At 42.5% G+C, this 19,126-nt stretch overlaps 1 protein-coding gene across 3 annotated transcripts in view; it reads left to right on the forward strand.

Annotated features, from left to right (window-relative positions):
• Positions 1-19,126, forward strand: part of pnpla7b (patatin-like phospholipase domain containing 7b) — a 395,228-nt gene that overhangs the window by 191,081 nt on the left and 185,021 nt on the right. For all 3 annotated transcript variants that reach the window (XM_041193028.1, XM_041193027.1, XM_041193030.1), the window contains 3 exons: positions 3,610-3,815; positions 6,141-6,272; positions 9,577-9,700. In XM_041193028.1, the coding sequence (XP_041048962.1) occupies positions 3,610-3,815; positions 6,141-6,272; positions 9,577-9,700 (462 nt within the window). The remainder of the gene's footprint in view (positions 1-3,609; positions 3,816-6,140; positions 6,273-9,576; positions 9,701-19,126) is intronic.

A 19,126-nucleotide genomic window follows, 5' to 3' on the forward strand; every position in this document is an offset into this window, starting at 1 on the left:
TCTGTCTGTCCCTCTCTCTCTCTCTGTCTGTCCCTCTCTCTCTCTCTGTCTGTCCCTCTCTCTCTCTGTCTGTCCCTCTCTCTCTCTCTCTCTCTGTCCCTTTCTCTCTCTCTCTCTGTCCCTTTCTCTCTCTCTCACTGTCTGTCTCTCTGTCCCTCTCTCTCTCCCCTTACCCTCTCTCCCTGTCTCTCTCTTTTGCACCCCCTCTTTGTTTCTCTCTTTCCAATGCTCCTACCTGCTCTCTTTCTTTACAATCTTCCATTCCTGTCTCCCTCCTTTCCCACTAACGACCTCCCGCTCCTCTCTTCCGCTTCCGCCACCTGATCCTGTTGCTCAGTTGCACTTGTTTTCTGTGCTTAGTTGTTGCTTCCCTGCCATTGAGTTGAATCTACCCCAACATGAATGTGTGTGTAAAGGATGAGTCTCAGTGAAATGGTAGCAAATGGCTTGCAGTTATGCCGCTGCTTTCAGTTTTTACTTCTTAAAAATAATCCTCAGCATCTTTTCGTATTATTTCTGCTTGTTTAGAACTGATGTATAAAAAGGCCTGGTGAAACTGGAAAATGTACTTTATAGGCTACACTTTTATCTTGACCACCATGATATTGCATGTACAATGATTCACTTACTCCACTTGCTTCAGAGTAATTCAGAAAAATCTTTCCATTTCTTGGTCTCTGTTTCAATCATTAACTGCTTATGTATATCTGTAATAGAGTTAGTGCTGCTGGTAGTTGATGCACAAGTTCCACGTAGTCAGAGACAATACCAACACAAGCTTGTAGAATTCACCAAGCACAGTGGCTGGAAAGACACAATGTTTACTGGGTCTTTGTGGCTACCAGCTAGGTCGATTCCTGCAGGTTAAGTTTAGTGTCTGTAGGACAGCAGCACGAGCAGCACAACGAACACGAGCAGTATTAAAGTGACTTCTTCTGGCGAAATCCCACCAGCGATACCTCTGTAAGATTCTGAAAATCCATTGGCAGGATAGATGCACCAACATCAATGTTCTCGCTCAGACAAACAACCCTAGCATCGACGCACAGGCCAGGCTCAATCAGCTCCGCTGGGTGGGCCACATCATCCGCATGCCTGACGGGAGACTCCCGAAACAAGCGCCCTACTCAGCTTTGACATGGCAAGTGAGCCCCAGGAGGGCAGAGGAAATGCTTCAAGGACACCCTCTAAACCTCCTTGAAAAAGCGCAACATCCCCACTGACATTTGGGAATCCCTGGCCCAAGACCACCTGAAGTGGAGGGAAAGCATCCTTGAAGGAGCTGAACACCTCGAGTCTCATCACCAAGGGCTAGCTGAAGCCAAGCCTCGACAGTGAAAGGAGCACGTGGAAACCTGGGCACCCCACCCACCTGTTCCCCTTACCACCATCTGCCTCACCTGTGACAGAGACTGTAGGTCATGCAATGGATTCTTCAGTCACTTGAGCACTCATTTTTAGTGTGGAAGCAAGTCATCCTCGATCCCGAGGGACTGCCTAAGAAGATAAAAGTGACATCTGAGTGATTGAGGCATGTATCTCTGAATGCAGCTTATTACTGCAAATATATGTAAGCCAGTTTACTGAATTACATGAATTATTAGCGCAATAATTTCACATGGTAAATATATATATTCTTTTCAACTCTTCTACAAATTTGCATTATACAAATTTCAAATTGCAATTTTGCAGTAAGGAATGTGTAAAAATGTATTTTCAAGTAATAATTGGAAGTATATCATTTCCTTAGGAAGCATAAAGTGGCCTGCAGAAGTGTAGTCTCCATGTGTAGGTTCATGGAGGCAATACATTTGTTAACTTTCCTAAGAGTAGATTGAGTTTCGTGTCTTCAACAGCAGCAGAACCAGGCTGCAATCTGCTGGATGAGTAGTTGACATCACTGATGTTTGGCAGCTCATTGAGTGGCTACTACCAGAAACCCCCATGGGGAAATGGCAAAATCTGTGGTTGACGCTAAGTAAATGCCCCTTCTCTAGATTTTCAAGAGGACTGCACCTGTTGCCTTCATTGGCACTTGCCAATAGAGCTTCCCTTGGAGAAGTGTTGTATGACTTCCACAGTCCTCCACATAAAAAGCTTCAGGATCTGTTCTTTGGGTAACGCTGGCTTTTCATTCATCAAATAATGTGTTCAAGAAGTCACCAATCTTATCATATCAAAGAAGTGTTTAATTTTACATTGGAACATGATTTCCTTTGCTCGATCTTTGATGCCTGTGATTTCCCCTGTTTAGGTCGAAAGGTCTGGAAGTCCCTTCCGAAACCTCTTTGCCTCTTGATCTGTCTCTTCCTTTAAAGTACTTAATACATACCTCTTTGACCAAACTTTTGATGACCTCTCCTAATATCTGCTTCCTTGGTTCTGTCAATTTTTGTCTGAACATATTCCTGTGGAAGCACCTTGGGATGTTTTACAATGTTAAGGGTGCTCTATAAATGCAAGTTGATGTTCTTTGTACACTTTCAGTGAGATAGTGGGGCTTTGGTTGATTTTGCTCTGACCTGTGCATACTCAAGAACAGGTAAATTTGACATTGTTAACCTGCCCAATTAATTCTTGGGGAGGTAAATTCAACAAAATTATATGGGCAGCTCTGCCTCTCAAAGTGCTTGTGTAACAATGTTAGGTCATAGATAAGCACAACTCAAGTATTCTTTAGGTGGCTAAGTGACCAGTGAAATGTCTTGGAATCTACGAATCCCAAAGTTAAAGTAAAGGCTCATCCTCCCTTAAGCTACAGAGTGCAGTTCTGCAGCATGGTCGTGTCTGAAAACTCAGAGCTTAAGAAGGAAGTTGGTGCCTTCTGACCTGTCCTGTATATAGTTTGCCTAAAGAGACATGGCAGATGAGATCCCTGAAACCACCATGTGATTGTGCTTAGGCTATCAGCTTGTGAGGAGACCTCCATCTCATTGAAAACCTTGATGGGTCTATCTCCTTTCTTACCAATTTGGCAAAGTGTGGAACTGTTGGAACTCACAGCAAGTTGTTTTATGACATCTGGGCAAGGCAACGACCATCACCATCTAAGTTGACATCCTACTGAACAGCCAGATTATGGTTATCTAGTTATGTTGTCAAATTCTTGCTGCACTTTCCATTCGAAGACAATCAGATCACACATGTCCTACAAGATCATTCAATACTCTGCAGACTTGGGTGTGAGCTCCTTGCCTTGCCCGCTCACACTAACAACTCCAAAAGATGTCGTACAACATGTCTTGGTTCGATGCACCACATTTAGCTTTGAGTTTCAATATCCTGTTAAAACTGGCTGATTTTCATGTTGTATAATCCATTGCTAACTGTGTTGGTATTTTGCAGACTGATAATTAGCAGTGATCATCTGAATGTACTTTTACATTCTTATTGGTACAAGAGGGCTGTCCATCATTGAGCCCCAGAGCTCTGCTCTTGCACTGCTCAACTGTCTAAAAAGCTGGCAGTCTTCCCTCTAACTTCAGGAATGGTGCTTGGGTACTGAGGGGGTACCATATGGGAGGCTGATATTTTTTTTTAAACTGAAAAGTGAGTGATGCTATGTCTAGAGAAAAAGGGTTCATTGGCTGCATTTTTCTTCTCTCTCAGGATGTCAGCATTCATTTTGTGCTCTCAGGGCTGCTGCATGTTTACCAGCGGATGATTGACAGGGAAGAAGAGAACTGTCTGTTTGTCACTCATCCAGGAGAGATTGTGGGGCAGTTGGCTGTGCTGACTGGTGAGCCACTCATCTTCAGCATCAAGGCCCAGAGGGACTGCACCTTCCTTTGTATCTCCAAATGCCACTTCTATGAGTAAGTTCCACAGGCTTCTCAACTTTGTACTTGCGCAGCTGTCTTTAGTTAGAAAAAGATTCAAGTATTTGCATTATTTTTTATTTAGTGGATTGAAGGGTAGTTTTTGAGTCTCAAGAGCAACAATTGATTATATAGTCCAAGTTAGAGTTCAATTTTCCCCCTTTACAGAGTGAGCGGCACCATCAAAACCGTTCTTGGAAACCTGCATTGTTCTAAGGATTCAAAATCCAGGTGGAGGCTCAAGACCTTAATAAAAGTGACACCGAGGTTGAAAAGAATAGGAGACCAGAGTCTGGCAGAAGGGTGTAAATGCAGTGTGATGGGTTTACATAGGTTGTTTCCATGATAAATGTAAAAATATTGCTATTATTTATAGCATATAGAAATAAGAACACAATATATGACTTTAAAATGGAACATGTGTCCTGCTTCAATTATCCCCTCCTACCCAACTTCCTGTGTACAACAACATGAGAGCCCAACTCATAAAATACTAAAATTCATATGTTATCATACACTTCACTGACAGCTGCTAAATGTTTTTTGTATGATGCCATGTTATGTTCTCCACATTCACCTGTGTTTCCCTGCGTTACCAATAAATGACACTTTGGTGTGATTTTCTCACATTTATTTGTCACTTGGCTGTCACATTGAGTCGGCGCTGACTTATTGTATCCAAGGTGCCATTTGTTGTCAGTAGCTGACATTTCTAATCAAAAATAAAGTTTAAATATTTATTTTAAAAGTCATAAATTATTTTTACCCTTATAATTGCTCTTTGTGTCTTTAATGCCTTTGTGCAAGTCTTTATTTGAAAGTCTCAGACTCTGACCATAATGCTTTCAACTTTTAGCTGAGTGCAGATTGTGTAACTTCAGCACCTGCGCTATACCCAAGTTCCTCAGAAATGTTCAGTGATCTGAACTGCTGGAATATTTTGCTTTGGCTTTTAGCAGTTTCTGCTCAGCTAGATTTTAAATGTATTTGAAGAAAAGCAAAAGAGAGCGAGAGAGGTAAGTAGAAAACCATATAAGATATTGTATGAAACATATAAGATCCTTTGGGGACTTAACAGGGTGGATACCTAAAGGATGTTTCCCTTGTGGGAAAGACTAGAATTAGCAGACAGTTTAAAAATAAGGGATGTCCCATTTAGAAATATAGAAACTAGGAGCAGGAGTAGACCATTCAGCCCTTCGAGCCTGCTCCGCCATCCATTATGATCATGGCTGATCATCCAACTCAATAGCCTGCTCCCGCTTTCTCCTCATACCCTTTGATCCCTTTCACCCCAAGAGCTATATCTAATGCCTTCTTGAAAACATACAATGTTTTGGCCTCAACTACTTTCTGTGGTAATGAATTCCACAGGCTCACCATTCTCTGGGTGAAGAAATTTCTCCTCATCTCAGTCCTAAATGGTCTACCCCATTTGAGATGGAGATGAGGAGAAATATTTCCTCTGAGGGGTGAGAACATTTGGAACTCTATTTCCAAGACAGCGGTGGAGGAATGGTCATGGAATATTTCTAAGGCAGATGTAGATAAATTCTTGACTGACTAGGGAGTTGAAGTGGTATCTGGAGTAGGCAGGAATGTGAAGTTGAGGCCACAATCAGATCAGCCATGATCATCTTTAATGGCAGAGTAAGCTTAAAGGGGCCAAATGGCCTACTCCTGCTCCTAATTTATATGTTCGTATATAAAGGGGGTGGAAGAGCGAGAAAGAAATAATGAAACAGCAGTGTGAAGAAACAACCACCACGTTGTCAAATGGTGCGTGCCATCGCTCGTGTTTATCCGAGTAGGCAGACAGGGTTTTAGTTTAATTTTTTATCCAAAGAATGCTCATGTTGAACAATAGTACACATTCTCACAACTGCACTGAAATGTCAACAACTACTTGCATATAGGTGGTCCTTTAACTTAGAAAAATCTCCCAAACTACTTCATTGAACTAGATAAAGTCAGATTAGAAGACAAAAAGTTTAGTTAGAATTTGTTTTTAAAGAGGGATATAGAAATCTGTAGAAGTTTAGATGGGGGGTTCCAGAGTGGATCCTAGGATGTAGATGCTTTGGTTACAATTGCTTGGGCCAAGTCCAGAACTGAGGCTTGAACTCAGAACCTTTTCAACCCAAAGACAAATGTGCTATCAAATGAGCCAAATGGACACTTTCAATGGATTGGTCACTCCTGTTTATCAGAGCTATGGTTCACAAGAGACTACACTGGCCAGAGCTGGTGGATGTAACCTGATTTGATTGAAGTTGTGGAGAGTGGACATGTTTTGTATTGCTTTTTGTTTCAATTTTAAAGGATAATGAGGGAGAAACCAAACGTGGTGTTGACTGTGGCTCACACTGTGGTGAGGAGAATGTCTCCATTTGTGCGACAGATCGATTTTGCCTTAGACTGGATGGCGGTAGAAGCTGGGCGAGCAGTGTACAGGTAAGAAGATCAATGTCAATATTTATAGGCACGCTGCTGATATTTCAGTGGAACAAATGTGCTGTGCGATGTGGGATCGAGCCTAACAAGATGGTCCAAGCTTCAACCTCTGTCCTAAGTTGAATTAGGTAACCTCAGCCAAGGCAGCAATGGGGGCAAAGCTGTTGGGCTTCTTGGCACCCCTGATCTAAGGATCAGTGAGGAGTGGAAAAGTCTGCTGGGGCGGCCTCAAAATGGGGAGATCAGTATGTGAAAATTGAGTGTGAGTAGGATCTAGCTTGGCTCTCATGCGATGTCCTCCCTCTTCCAAACCACAAAAGAACATTCCATTAGCCTGTCACCGTACTCTGTATTGGCTAACGTGTGCAGAAAACCACTTGGGTACTTCAGGACAGCCAGCATACGTGGGTCCATATTCCAATTAGGAGTTGATGTTTATGGGAGATGAGAAGAAGCAAGAAAATGTAATAGTGGACATACTGTGGACAACTTCTTTGTCAATTGCCGTGTGGAATCAGTGATTTATTTACAAAGAATTGTTACTTGAGCTATAGCATAAAGAGCCTGTATTTTATGAACCAATAGGTACTTTCATAAAGAGGAAAATAATGAGTCGGGATTATAAGACAGAAAAAGTAGGAACACTGGCATAATAAATAAGGAAGTGAGTAGTGATTTATTAGCAATGATGAAATGGACATGGGCCTAGTTCTTGCCTCCTCTAAAATAAACTTGACAAATGGCACGGGGCTCTGAAATATACCATGATGTAGGGTGTAAAAAGGCTCTAAATTATGCCCGGATGGGAGTTTCTTTTTATTTTAATATGTTATAGCGCAAACTACTATATTCTGGTGCTCAGCAGCTAATTACGTCTTAGCCACATCAGTCATTAATCTTTTGGTAATGACATCACACTGCCTCACCCTGTTCAAAACTCTGAAATTTAGCAGACAGTGAGGAGGATTGTAATTGACTTCAGGAGGACACAGATAGACTGCTGAAATGGACAGATATGTGACAGATGAAACTTAACGTAGAGAAGTATGAACTGTTTTGGTGAGAACAATGGAAATATGTTATAGAAATAAAATGGTACAATTTTAAGGGAGTTGCAGTGCAACCTGGTTATACATGCAAGGTAGCATTGCCATTAGAAGGCACTCCATTTTTTTTACATTGTTGTGTCAGAGTGGTACTTACCATTGGGCTTAAACTGACAGATCTGTCTGCTTCATTATTATGGTGCACTACTACTGCAGTGAGACTGTGTACTAGTGACACATAAGAACGCCAGAGAAATTCCATCAGCATTGTCTCCTCCGGGTCCAATGGGAGAACCGTTAAACAAACACTGGTGCCCTTCTTGAAACCAGCTTTAGAAGCATTCAGGCAAAGCTCCTGCAAAATCAACTTCAGTGGACTGGCGCTGTGTCCGGATGACTGAAAAGTGTCTCCCCCGCCTGTTTTCTCACCTCTCGATTGGCCAATGTTCTAGGGGAGGACAAGGAAAATGCTTCAAAGACACTCTGAAGCTCTCCTTGAAGCACGGTAGCATTGACATTAATGACTGGGATGTGCTTTCTACCAGTCGCTCATAACAGCGACAACATGTCCGTCAAGCTGCATCACATTTCGAGTCCCAATGTCTTAATGATGAGGCAGAGTGGCGGCAGGAGAGGAAATAAAAGGAAGCAAATTCTACAGTCGGGTCCCATCACTTCGTGGGACATCTGCTTCACATGCCCAAAGAGTTGTGGTTGAGAATCTGCCTGTTCAGTTACATAAAGATCCATGGCAGAAACATGCGATCCTTGAGGGACAGCTGACGACGATGCGCTAAGATTTAGTGAATAAGAAGGGGAGGGGGGTTCAATCACCAAAGTTGTGCAAATCTGGTAAAAATCAGGGAATGAAGAACATAAGTCATCAAAATACTGCACAACTGCAATAAGAACATAACAGAAGAAATAGGAATAGGAGTAAGCCATTCGGCCCTTTGAGCTTGCTCTGCCATTCAGTAAGATCATAGTTGATCTTAACTGCTTAGCCTTAACTCCACTCTCCTGCATGTCCCCCATAACCCTTGACTCCCTTGTCAATCAAAAACCTAACTCAAACTTGAATATATTCAGTGACCCAGCCTCCACTGCTCAACTGGGAAGAGAATTCCAAATGCTCGTGACCCTCTTAGAGAAGAAATTCCTCCTCATCTCCATTTTAAATAAGAGATGGCTTATTTTTAAACTGTGCCCCTTAGTTCTAGTTTTCCTCCTCAAGAGGAAACACCGTCTCCTCATTTACCCTGTCAAGCCCCCTCAGAATCAATAATGTAGAAACAACCAGATAATTAATTTAAACAGTAGCTCTAGAAATTCAAGAGACCTGCATTATATAGCATCTTTCATGATCTCGGCGCCCCAAAACACTTTCCAGCCAATTGAGTACCTATGAAATGTAGTTACTATTGTGTTGTATGGTAGCATGTTAATTTGGGCACCACAAGGTTCTACATTATGGTGATAATGATCAGATATCTGTTTTTTGTATTGTTAATTGGACAGGGAGAACTCCCTTGCTCCTCTTCAGAATAGTACAATGGGATCTTTTACATCTGCTTGAAAGGACAAATGAAGCCCCAGTTTAACATCTTATCCAAACAACAGCATCTCTGCTCAGTATGGCACTGAAGTATCAGCATAGATTATGTGCTCAATTCTCTAGAATGGGACTTGAACCCAAAACCTTCTGACTCAGAGAGAAGTGTGCTACCAACCAAGTCAAGGCAGATACCTGGAGGATGGTTAATGGTCGAGTTTGTGGAAAATAAACTTAATAAAATGCCTTAGTACTTGCAGTGCTCAAATGAATAGCATTTGTTAGTGCAGTCAAAATCTTCTATCTCACTAGAGCTGGCAAATTAGTACTGCTAGCCATCTGACATCTGAGCCTTCCTGATGTATGTGCTGGTGTTTGAGCAAGCTGGAGGAAAGAATCAGTGTCCTGGCTGTAATTCGTATTTTGATTTTTTAAAAAATGTTTGTTGTGCCTTTATATATAAATATAGCCTTCCACGGTTAATACAAAGTTGTTTTCTCTGCAAAAAAATTGTATTATCCAATAGCATGAACTAAGCAAATGGAATAAAACAGCACTACAGGCTCAATCAGCAGTAAACTCATTCAATTGTCACCAACATGCAGAGTGCACACTTAGTTGCAATATTTTGATCCACTTGCCCAGCAAATACTGTATTCTCCAGATGGTGGCAATAATGACTTTGTCATCTGTGATTCCTTCTCAGGCAGGGGGACAGATCAGACTGCACTTTTATTGTATTGAATGGTCGACTCCGATCAGTCATCATGAGGGATGATAAAAAGAAAGAGCTGGCAGGAGAGTATGGCCGTGGAGATCTCATTGGAGTGGTTCGTAATAAAGCATTGCACTGTTCTGTTAAATATAGAGATTGCTCAATCATTTTCTGACCTGCTAAACTATGTTCACCTGAAGACTGCAACTAGATCAGCAATGGTTCTTGTAATTCTGAGGATATTGCTTTATGTGGTACAGTCTGTCACCTTTGCCCAAGAAGTGCCATTAATGAGGACAATTGGTTTGGCAGAGCCTGACCCTCCATAACAAACCCTTTGATTGCCATTGACTTATACTTGGACCACATCCCTAGCCAAAGCCATGAATGACATCTCTGTAACTGATGCATTAACCCTCCTCTACTTTTTTATAGATTGTGATATGGTTGACCACACCATTCACCATCAATGCCTTTCATCCATCTTTGAGATTCTTGGGGCTTCTGTCTAATGTACTTGTTCTCATCTATCCAAATGCAGTCAGTACATCTGCAGCAGTGATTTCCTACTTTCTCCTTGGTTCACTTGTCTACGTTACCTACATATTGTTTGTCTGCAAGGTCAGCTTTCAGGTGCGCACTGATGATCCCCAACTTTCCCACTTCCCCCAAGTGTCTTGCCCTCTTGACTGCCTTGTAAGATTGATGCCCAAGCTCTGAATGAATCGCAACTTGTTATATCTCAGCACTGTTGTGCAGTCACTTACACAAGTTCCACTTGCTGGTGCACATCTTTAATATAAATATAGTTTATACATTAAAACTCAAAAATTTCTCCTTTCTTATGCCTAAGTCTTGTTAGGATTTAGTAATGTTTTTCTGACAATAATGCCCCAAGTGTAACGCCTGCTTCTATTACTTTGCTGGCCTCTATTCAGTCCTTCCACCAGTTGTGACACTGTGCCACAACTCACTTTATCCTGCATTGATTTTGTTATGATTTTATGAAAGGTAAATACAACAGTGACTATACTTTGAGTACTTAATTGGCAGTAAACCGTTTTGGGACATCCTGAGGTCATGGAAATGCTAGAAAAGTACGCGTCATCCTTTAAATGGCTGCTGCTGAAAGAACTATTCCTGCTCAGCGCAATCTCAGATAATTCAGTAATCCTGTTTTCCCCCCCCGCCGATCCCCCAACCCAAAATTAATAATATCCATTAGCCAAACTCACCATGTTTTTCTCTAGCCTTTTTTTCCACTCCTTGCTTTTACATATTAGACCTTCCTCAGTGCTGCCTGACCCCTCTCTTAGCTTGGATGTAATCCTGGAGGTTTCATTACGTGACCTGCTGCTTCCAACCACCCCATCCAATCAGACAGACTTTTATCCACATTAGCAAAAAGTGTTCAAAGAAAATGAAAAAAAACTCTTCTTGTTTTAATACTTCTGTGATTTTTCTCCTGGGTTGCTCATTACAGTGGCTAGCAGATTTATCTGTAATTCTTGGAGACTCGAGGACAATCCTGGAGGTTTGGCAAACCTACTCTAACCCCAATATTTATCTTTCTTCAGCAACCCTGTTCCATCTCTTCCTTTCGTGCCACACTTGCCCCCATCAGTCCCCACCCCAAGCTAAGTGCCTATATCCTTACAATTCGAATTCTTTATCAGCTGTTAGTTTACCAATTACCCCATAACAGAACCATCGCAACAGGAACAAAACCTCTGGCTCCAATGGCACATCACTATCCCATAAATATATTCCACACGTCCAATTATAAAACTTTGAGGCACAAGTGACTTTTCCACATCATTGCAACATTTTTTTTAAATGTAGCAAAAAGTAGTACTGCACACTGGGGAAACGGTTGGTTGGTGCAGAGATATAAATCAAAACATTAAAAACCACAGGCACACATAATCACACAGTGCCTTCAATTCATTATCTTTCGGATCACACCAGTAAGGACAACAGATCACTCACCAATGTAAACAGGTACCCGTGCACATATTTCTTGATAAAGAAAGACCATGCCCATAGACGAACACTGCAGTGCTCCATGTGGAAACATCATGTGTACATATCAACATTCATAAATTAAAATTGCTACTAAGGAGACACATGTCAGAGGATGAAGGAACACACACAAACATCACACAGAGACATGGGGCAGAATCTTGTAGCATTGGGGGTCTCACCTACTGGCTGGAGAGCTGGCAAGAGACCTGCACTGCCTCTTTTCAGAATAGCCGGCTACACACACGGATCAGACAGTGGCAAGGCCACCGGCAGGCCTACCCCTGGAATCGGGGGCAGAAGTCTCGCCTGCTAAGAGTTGCTGGCCAAACAGAAACTGGCAGATTTTGTGCTCAGCAGCATCTCTAGGGAGGTCATCGCTGTAACGGAAGGAAAGGCATCAGAGTACCAAGATTGTGGAGGACCAAGGTCACAAGTCAAGTAAGTAATATGGGTGGGGGTTTTGCGGGGTGGGAGGTTGCGGGAGAGGGGGCAGAGGGGTTGGAAGCAAAGGCAAAGGTTGCCTCCCAGCAGCTTCACCCCCGCGCCTTCCAGATGACCAGTCCCTTGATCAGGCACTGGTTCCCTTTGATCAAGGGACACCTCAGCGTGACAAGCAGCTCGCACAGGTTTACCTGCCATCGCACCACACCTCAATTAGGAAACATGGTAGGACTGTCGACCATGGGCTATCCTGCCCAGAACTTAATTCTGGTGGAGGTGGGAAGGTGACAGGGTCAGGTACGCATCCCGCCAAACTATATGCCTTTCCTGCCTCCAAGCTCACCACTAGCGAGAGCACAAGATTCTGCCCATGGTCTTTACTTGAACACCATAAAACAGGGATTCAAACATCATATGTATCACACACATAGCATTTTCCCGCAGACAATTCCTGAATTGATGGTTTTATTAAATTTAATATGATTTTTTTTTCATGTTGCATCACGTATATCCATTTCATGGGCGATCGTATTGGAGAAAAGGCTAGTAAGCCTGTCATTATTAATAGTCCAGGCCTGGCATTATATTCCATTTGTTTGCAACCCAGTGATGGGCCAGTTTTATTTTAAATGTACTCTCTGATTCAGAGTTGAGGTTCCCACTGGGCCTGTTCTTATGAAATTTGTGTAAAGCGTTCTAAATAAGGATATCACTTAACTTGTTTGTTCTTAAAATACTTAACCCAAACCAACTCTTCGAAATGAACAACTCTGAGAGCAAAATGTTATCTTTGCTGCTTTGCTCCCACCTTTATTGCCACTATTTCACCCCATTTTACATCCCACCCCGCCTGACAGTTCTTTATTGGGGTACTATTGTGCACGCATGACTTCACAACCAATCTTTCAAAGGGTAGTCTCTGTTTGTGAACAAGATCCTACAAACAGGAATGAGATAAGCCTGTAGATAATCTTTTTCGTGGCTTTGATTGAGAAATAAATATTGCCCAGAAACACTGGAGTGACCTCTCCTGCTCTTCTGCCTTGGATCTTTTGCATTGCCTGTGATGTGTACCTTTTGAAGTGTCGGTCACTGTTTTAATGGTTCCACAAAGATAGCAAAAGGAAAATGGTGAAAATTCCCACTTAGGGTCCCAGCAGATGTCTTGGAGCTGGTGCAGGGACCTAGTTAAAGAGGGCATCTTGCCTAAAACAAAGAAATCCAACTCACAAGATGGGTTCAGCTCATTTGATCTCTTCCAATCATGCCAATTTTCCATTACCGCAAGCTTTGTCAAACCCATCCAGCTGCCTATACATAAAACATATACTTCGTGCCATCACTTCTTACCTTTCCCTTCAATTCCTAAACTTGCACAATGCTTTAAGAAAGCCACTAACTGATTCAGCGTTGGCCAACTCCAGGAATTGATGGGTTGCTTTTAGGAGATTAATCTTTGCTTCTTTGGTGTTTCTGTCACAAGTTTAATATTGTGCATAGATGTGAGTGATAAGTCAAAAGCTGGCTGGTTTTCTTATGAAACTCTTCACAGCCCAGTTTTTGTTTCTCTTTCTAATTATCCCAGTCCCTCAGGGGAGTCACAAAAAACTGTCAGTGTTTGTGTGTGTTATATTGCACATCACTAGAGCATTTCTCCATAAAAATAATTTCGTGAATGTTTTTATGACTATGTGCTGTATCAAGTCTTATATCCACAAGAGGGTGATGTAGCTTTACATAAAGCAGTGGATATGCAGCAAATTAGTTCAAACATTAACGTTTTGAAAATTATAACCGCATAAATGCATCAGAAAAAATTCACGGGTAATGAACTAACTTCACAGCTTGTGCATGGAAACATTTGGTGTCTCATAGGCCCTACATTGATGTGCATGAGTTACCCTCCCTCTGTTCTGCAAACCACCCCCCCCTCCACCAAATTGTACATCATCTCTATTCCAACAGCCCCATAGGAAAATAATGGGAATCAATGCTATCCAATTTCTGTGTCCAGCTTCCCACTGTTAAGGAAGGAATCCAGCAAGAATGGTCAAGTCAGTAACTTTTCGTGTGTGATTTGTTTTATGCTTGAGGTTTATGTAGAATAAATAAGAGGGCTACAATTGATCCAAATGCCTCTGGGAAGGACAGGAATGAAATCAGGTTTGCTACTCCTTCTCTCTGCCCAGTGACCTCTGCTGAAAGATGTATGTGGGCAGATGTTGGTAAGGATAGGATCATGCTGGTTTGTGAATACCTCCCAAGGCTGAATAGTCTGCTGACGCTTGGTGTTTAGCCTCACCATATAAAGAATGTTTGTTTGGTTGAGGTACTGGAAGGTGTCTGGCACTCCAGTAAGGGGTCTGCCCCTTCAAGAGATGAAAAATGAATAGAAATGTACAATTAAAAATAAATTGATCCCACCATCAGTAACTTCTCCCAGCCAGCACCCTATGTTGCTGACTACCTCAACTGAATCAATCCAGCTGTCCCTCTGTTTGGCTCAGTTTCTGTTCCCAGCCGCACTGTAATTGACTGTATATACACCATGAATCCAGCTCTCAATAACTCCTTCTAGCCACAATAGTAATCAGCTTTCATTAAACAGTTGTTCTAAATTAACAGGTACAGAGAAGCCTGACAGCATTTGTGGAGAGAGAAACGGAGATTAACATTTCAGGCCAATGATCTTTCATCAAAATTGTACCAGAAGATGCAGAGTCATCTGCTTATTATGTGATTAACAAAATAGCAACAACTTGCATTTATGTGTATGCATATGTGAAATTAGCACATTTTGAGAAATCGGTCATATTCGCTATTGTTCTATATATTCCCTTTATCACCCTTGCGCAGTCAGTGGAAGGTCCTTTTGTTCACCGTATCTTTCCAGGAGGATGATAATTTCCTCAGCTTCAGCAGAGGCTTATCTCTCTCTCTCAGTTCATTAACAGGGAGCTGGTGCTGATAAAGTCACCTTGTGTTAAAGAATGAATGATAAAATTGAACTGCTGAAGATTAATGAACTGCCTTTTCCCAAGAGCTCCATTATAGATAATCTGACTTTTCTCTAAAGCTGATTGATTGACAAGCAGAGTTTTAGAGGAAGGTAATGGCAAGTTTTTCCAAGTTTAGCCATTGTATGGCTCGCAGATCAGATGCAGCAGAGTTTAGATGGAGGCTAAAGCACCTTTTACACAGCTCCAAAAAGCACTTCTGGATCAGGAACAGGTCTGACACAACAAGATGGCAATTTCAACCTCAAGAATACCCCAATTGCATCAGTGTGTCTTTCCATTTGAGACTGAGCAAAATTCTCATTTAGTGTTTAATTGTGTTCTGTCTAAATTAGCTCACTTTTGATCCTTGCAGTCTTATCCTATCAGTGTTGGTTTGAACCCAGGCTCCAGAAATGACAGGACATTATATCAATTCACTACAATCATTGGTAACTCTTTCGAGTACAAACCCGTTTCCACCTGTTTCAGATGAAGTTACATTGTTTCATAGTTTGCCATTGTGAGATTTGAATTCTTGATCTTGGGGTTACAAACCCAGTACCGTTGGTCCAGAGATAATTTCTAATCAAGCTGAGGTATAATTCTACACCAGGGACAGTCAGGCAATTTACACATAGACTGAAGTTCATTAACATTTTGACAGAAGGAAAAATAACCTTGTTTGACACAGTGTTTGTATATATCACTAATATTAGGATTGGATCAAAAACCTTATACCATATGAAGAATTTTTTTTAATTATTTGGCGTGGGATGTGGGCGTCACTGACAAGGCCAGCATTTATTGCCCATCCATATTTGTCCTTGAGAAGGTGTTGGTGAACCACTTTCTTAAAGTGCTGTAGCCTGTGTGGTATAGTTACATCCACAGTGCTGTTAGGGAAAGAGTTCCAGGTTTTTGACCCAGCGACAGTGAAGGAACGACAATATATTTCCAAGCCAGGAAGGTGCATGACTTGTAGGGGAGCTTGCAGGTGATGGTGTTCCCATGCAGCTGCATGACGGGCTGCGCTTCACTCGGGACTTCAAGGTTTGTTTGCCTACCTTGCCTACTTTCTGCCCTCCTAGGCTGTAGAGATCACATTTGGAAGATGCTGTTGAAAAAGCCTTGGCCGCAGTGCATCTTGTAGATGGTGCACACCGCTTTTTGTGGACAGGACATACCTGGATAATTTTCCACTTTGTTGGGTTGTTGCTAGTGTTGCCAACTTGTTTCAGCGCAGCTACAAGGGGTGCAGCTAGTTCTGGAGCACAAGTCTTTAGCACGGCAATCTTTGTTGTATCTTGTGCATTCAGCTGTTTCTTGATATATGAAGAGAATTGAAATAAAACTGGTGTCTGTGATGGTGGGATCTTGGGTGGAAGTTGAGAGGGATCATCCATTCTACATCTGGCTGAAGATAGTTGCAAAAGATGTGTTGGACTCCTACCATCATTGAGGTTGGGGCTGTTCCTGGAGCCTTCCCCTCTGTTTAGTTGTTTAATTGTTCACCATTTATGACTGGATTGTAAGTACTCCAGAGCTTTGATCTGCTCTGTTGGTTGTGGGATTGCTTAGCTCCATCAGTAGCAGAGCCTATGCAGTGCACCACGTGTGTAGTCCTGTGTTGTAGTTTCACCAGGTTGGCAATCGATTTTTAGGTATTCCTGGTGGTGCCCCTGGCATGCTCATCTGCATTTTTTATTGAACCATTCATCCCAGATTTGCACTAAGCGCAGTAGCGGGCGGGTAGAACGATGTTTTACCCGCTGGCCGCAATGGTGGCTTTTCACGTTGTATCACCCCAAACCTGCCGCATTAATTATGCGTTCCCGGGATACATGCCGTTTCGATGGCAATGAGCTCTGATTCGCCTGCACACAGTCACCTCGCCACTTCATCATGCTGGGGGCAGGGGAGAATGAGTCTGGTGAGCTGGCCGGCTTCATAATGATGTGCTGATGTATTACAATGAAGTTCCTGACACCTGATAGTGAGAAACATGGCTCGACATTGACGGGCTGAGCGGGCGATTGCAAACTGGTTTCACGATGTCATGAAACTGATTCTTGGCCTTCTCGCCGTATTGTCCGTTCACGCCACTGAACATGCTCGATGCCAGTGGGCATAGAAAATCCTGGCCTTTGTCTCCACAAGGACTGTGCAGTGATCACTCCAATCAATCTTGTCATGGCAGATACATCTGTGACAGGCAGATTAGTGAGGACAAGGTCAAGTATATTTTTCCCTCATATTGGTTCTCACCACCTGCCACATGCCCAATCTGTCCTTCAAGACTTGGCTAGCTCAGTCATTAGTGGCACTGAAGTCTCCCACCCACAATACATTCTCTGTCCTTACTACCCTTAATGCTTCTTGCAAGTGCTGTTCAACAGGGAGGAGCACTGATTCATTATTTGAGGGAGAGTAGTAGGTGGGAGTCAGCAGGAGGCTTCCTTGCCCATATTTGATAAAGTGTTAAGACTTCATGGGGTTCTTGAGGACTCCCAGGGCCACTCCCTCCTGACTGTATACCTCTGCTGGGTTTGTGCTGAAGTTGGGACAGGTCATACCTGGTGATGGTGGTGTCTGGACATTGTCTGTAAGGTATGATTTGGTGAGTCTTATTGTATCAGGTGTTGCTTGGCTCCTCTGTGGGCCAGCTCTCCCAATTTAAGCACAAGCGCCCCCAGATTTTATTGAAGAGGACTGCAGAGTTCACTGGGCTAGGTGTACATTTGTTGGTCTGGTACCTTGGTTGATGCTGCTGGCCCTTCTGGTTTTATTCTGATCGATTGTGTTTTCTTGTACTGGTTTGATACAACTGAATGGTTTGTTGGGTTATTTCAGAGGGCAGTTAAGAGTTACATTTGGACCAGACTGTGTGAGGACAGCAGATTTCCCACCCTGAAGGACACTAGTGACCAGATGGATTTTTACGACAATCCGTTTCATGGTCACCATTACTGGTAATGGCTTTTTATTCCAGATGTGATTTAATTAAGTAAATTTCAATTCCCCCAGCTACTGTGGTCTCTGGATCTTCAGCTGAGGCCTCTAGTTATTGGTCCAGTAACATAACCATTATGCTACCCTACCTATAAATGGACAACAAAACAAAGGAAGTGTTGGAAAACATTTTTTACATCTGACAGTATCTGAGGAGAGAGACACAGGGTTAACACTTTGATCGATAGCCTTTCATCAGAATTCTAAATGGATAATGTTGATTTAGAATTTTAAGAAAGATGTCACAGATGGGGGCAGATTCATTTGCTGCTTATGTGCAGGCACCCTGTTATTGCTGAAAGCTAGAGTGAGAGTTTGCATAACGACACTCGACTGAAACATTTCTGGCACTGATAAAGTCAACTCACCTTTCACAACAACCTGTGGCATTTAACCATTGAACAATAACCTGCCTGCTCTCTTGAGTTTGGTTGTGGGTGAGCTGGTATTTTTAGATCAAGTCTTCGTCAGCAGCTGATAGAGTAATTGCTAAGGGATCATTGATGCTGTCATCACCTAGCAACCACTGATCACCTGTAAGGATGTTTACAGCTCTGATCATTTTTAGACTTGCTCACCTGTTTACTCTGAATGTAATTTTTAGTTATGTTCAGTCGACTCAATTTAAAAATATAGCATTAAAAATCAAAAATTGATTCTTATCTTCCAATAAGCTGTTAATGAGTAATTTGATGATCTCTACAATGAAAATGTTATGGAGGTCCCAGCAGCTATGAGTATATGCTTAGTATGGTCCTGAGTCAGGGTGCAAAGCAGATTCCAGGTTCTATTCCTGCCCGCTGCTAGGTGAGCTGATCTCATTCAGGCTGGCCAGAAGGGATACTACAATGGGCTTCAGCATCACTGGGTTAGGGAAGGGTTACCTTAGAAGGCAGGAGCTAGTGCTCCATGTGGATCACGCCTGAGAACAGGACCTAGGGTCAGGTGTGATGCCTCCTATGAAGGAAAGATTCTTGCCGATAGATCAACTGCTGGCGCATGAAGAATGGTCACTTGGGTAATGCAGTAGAGGGCAGCTGATGTCTGCCAAACTTAAACCCACCAAG

The sequence above is a fragment of the Carcharodon carcharias genome, chromosome 8 (genome assembly GCF_017639515.1).
Source record: "Carcharodon carcharias isolate sCarCar2 chromosome 8, sCarCar2.pri, whole genome shotgun sequence".
Classification (NCBI taxonomy): Eukaryota; Metazoa; Chordata; class Chondrichthyes; order Lamniformes; family Lamnidae; genus Carcharodon; species Carcharodon carcharias.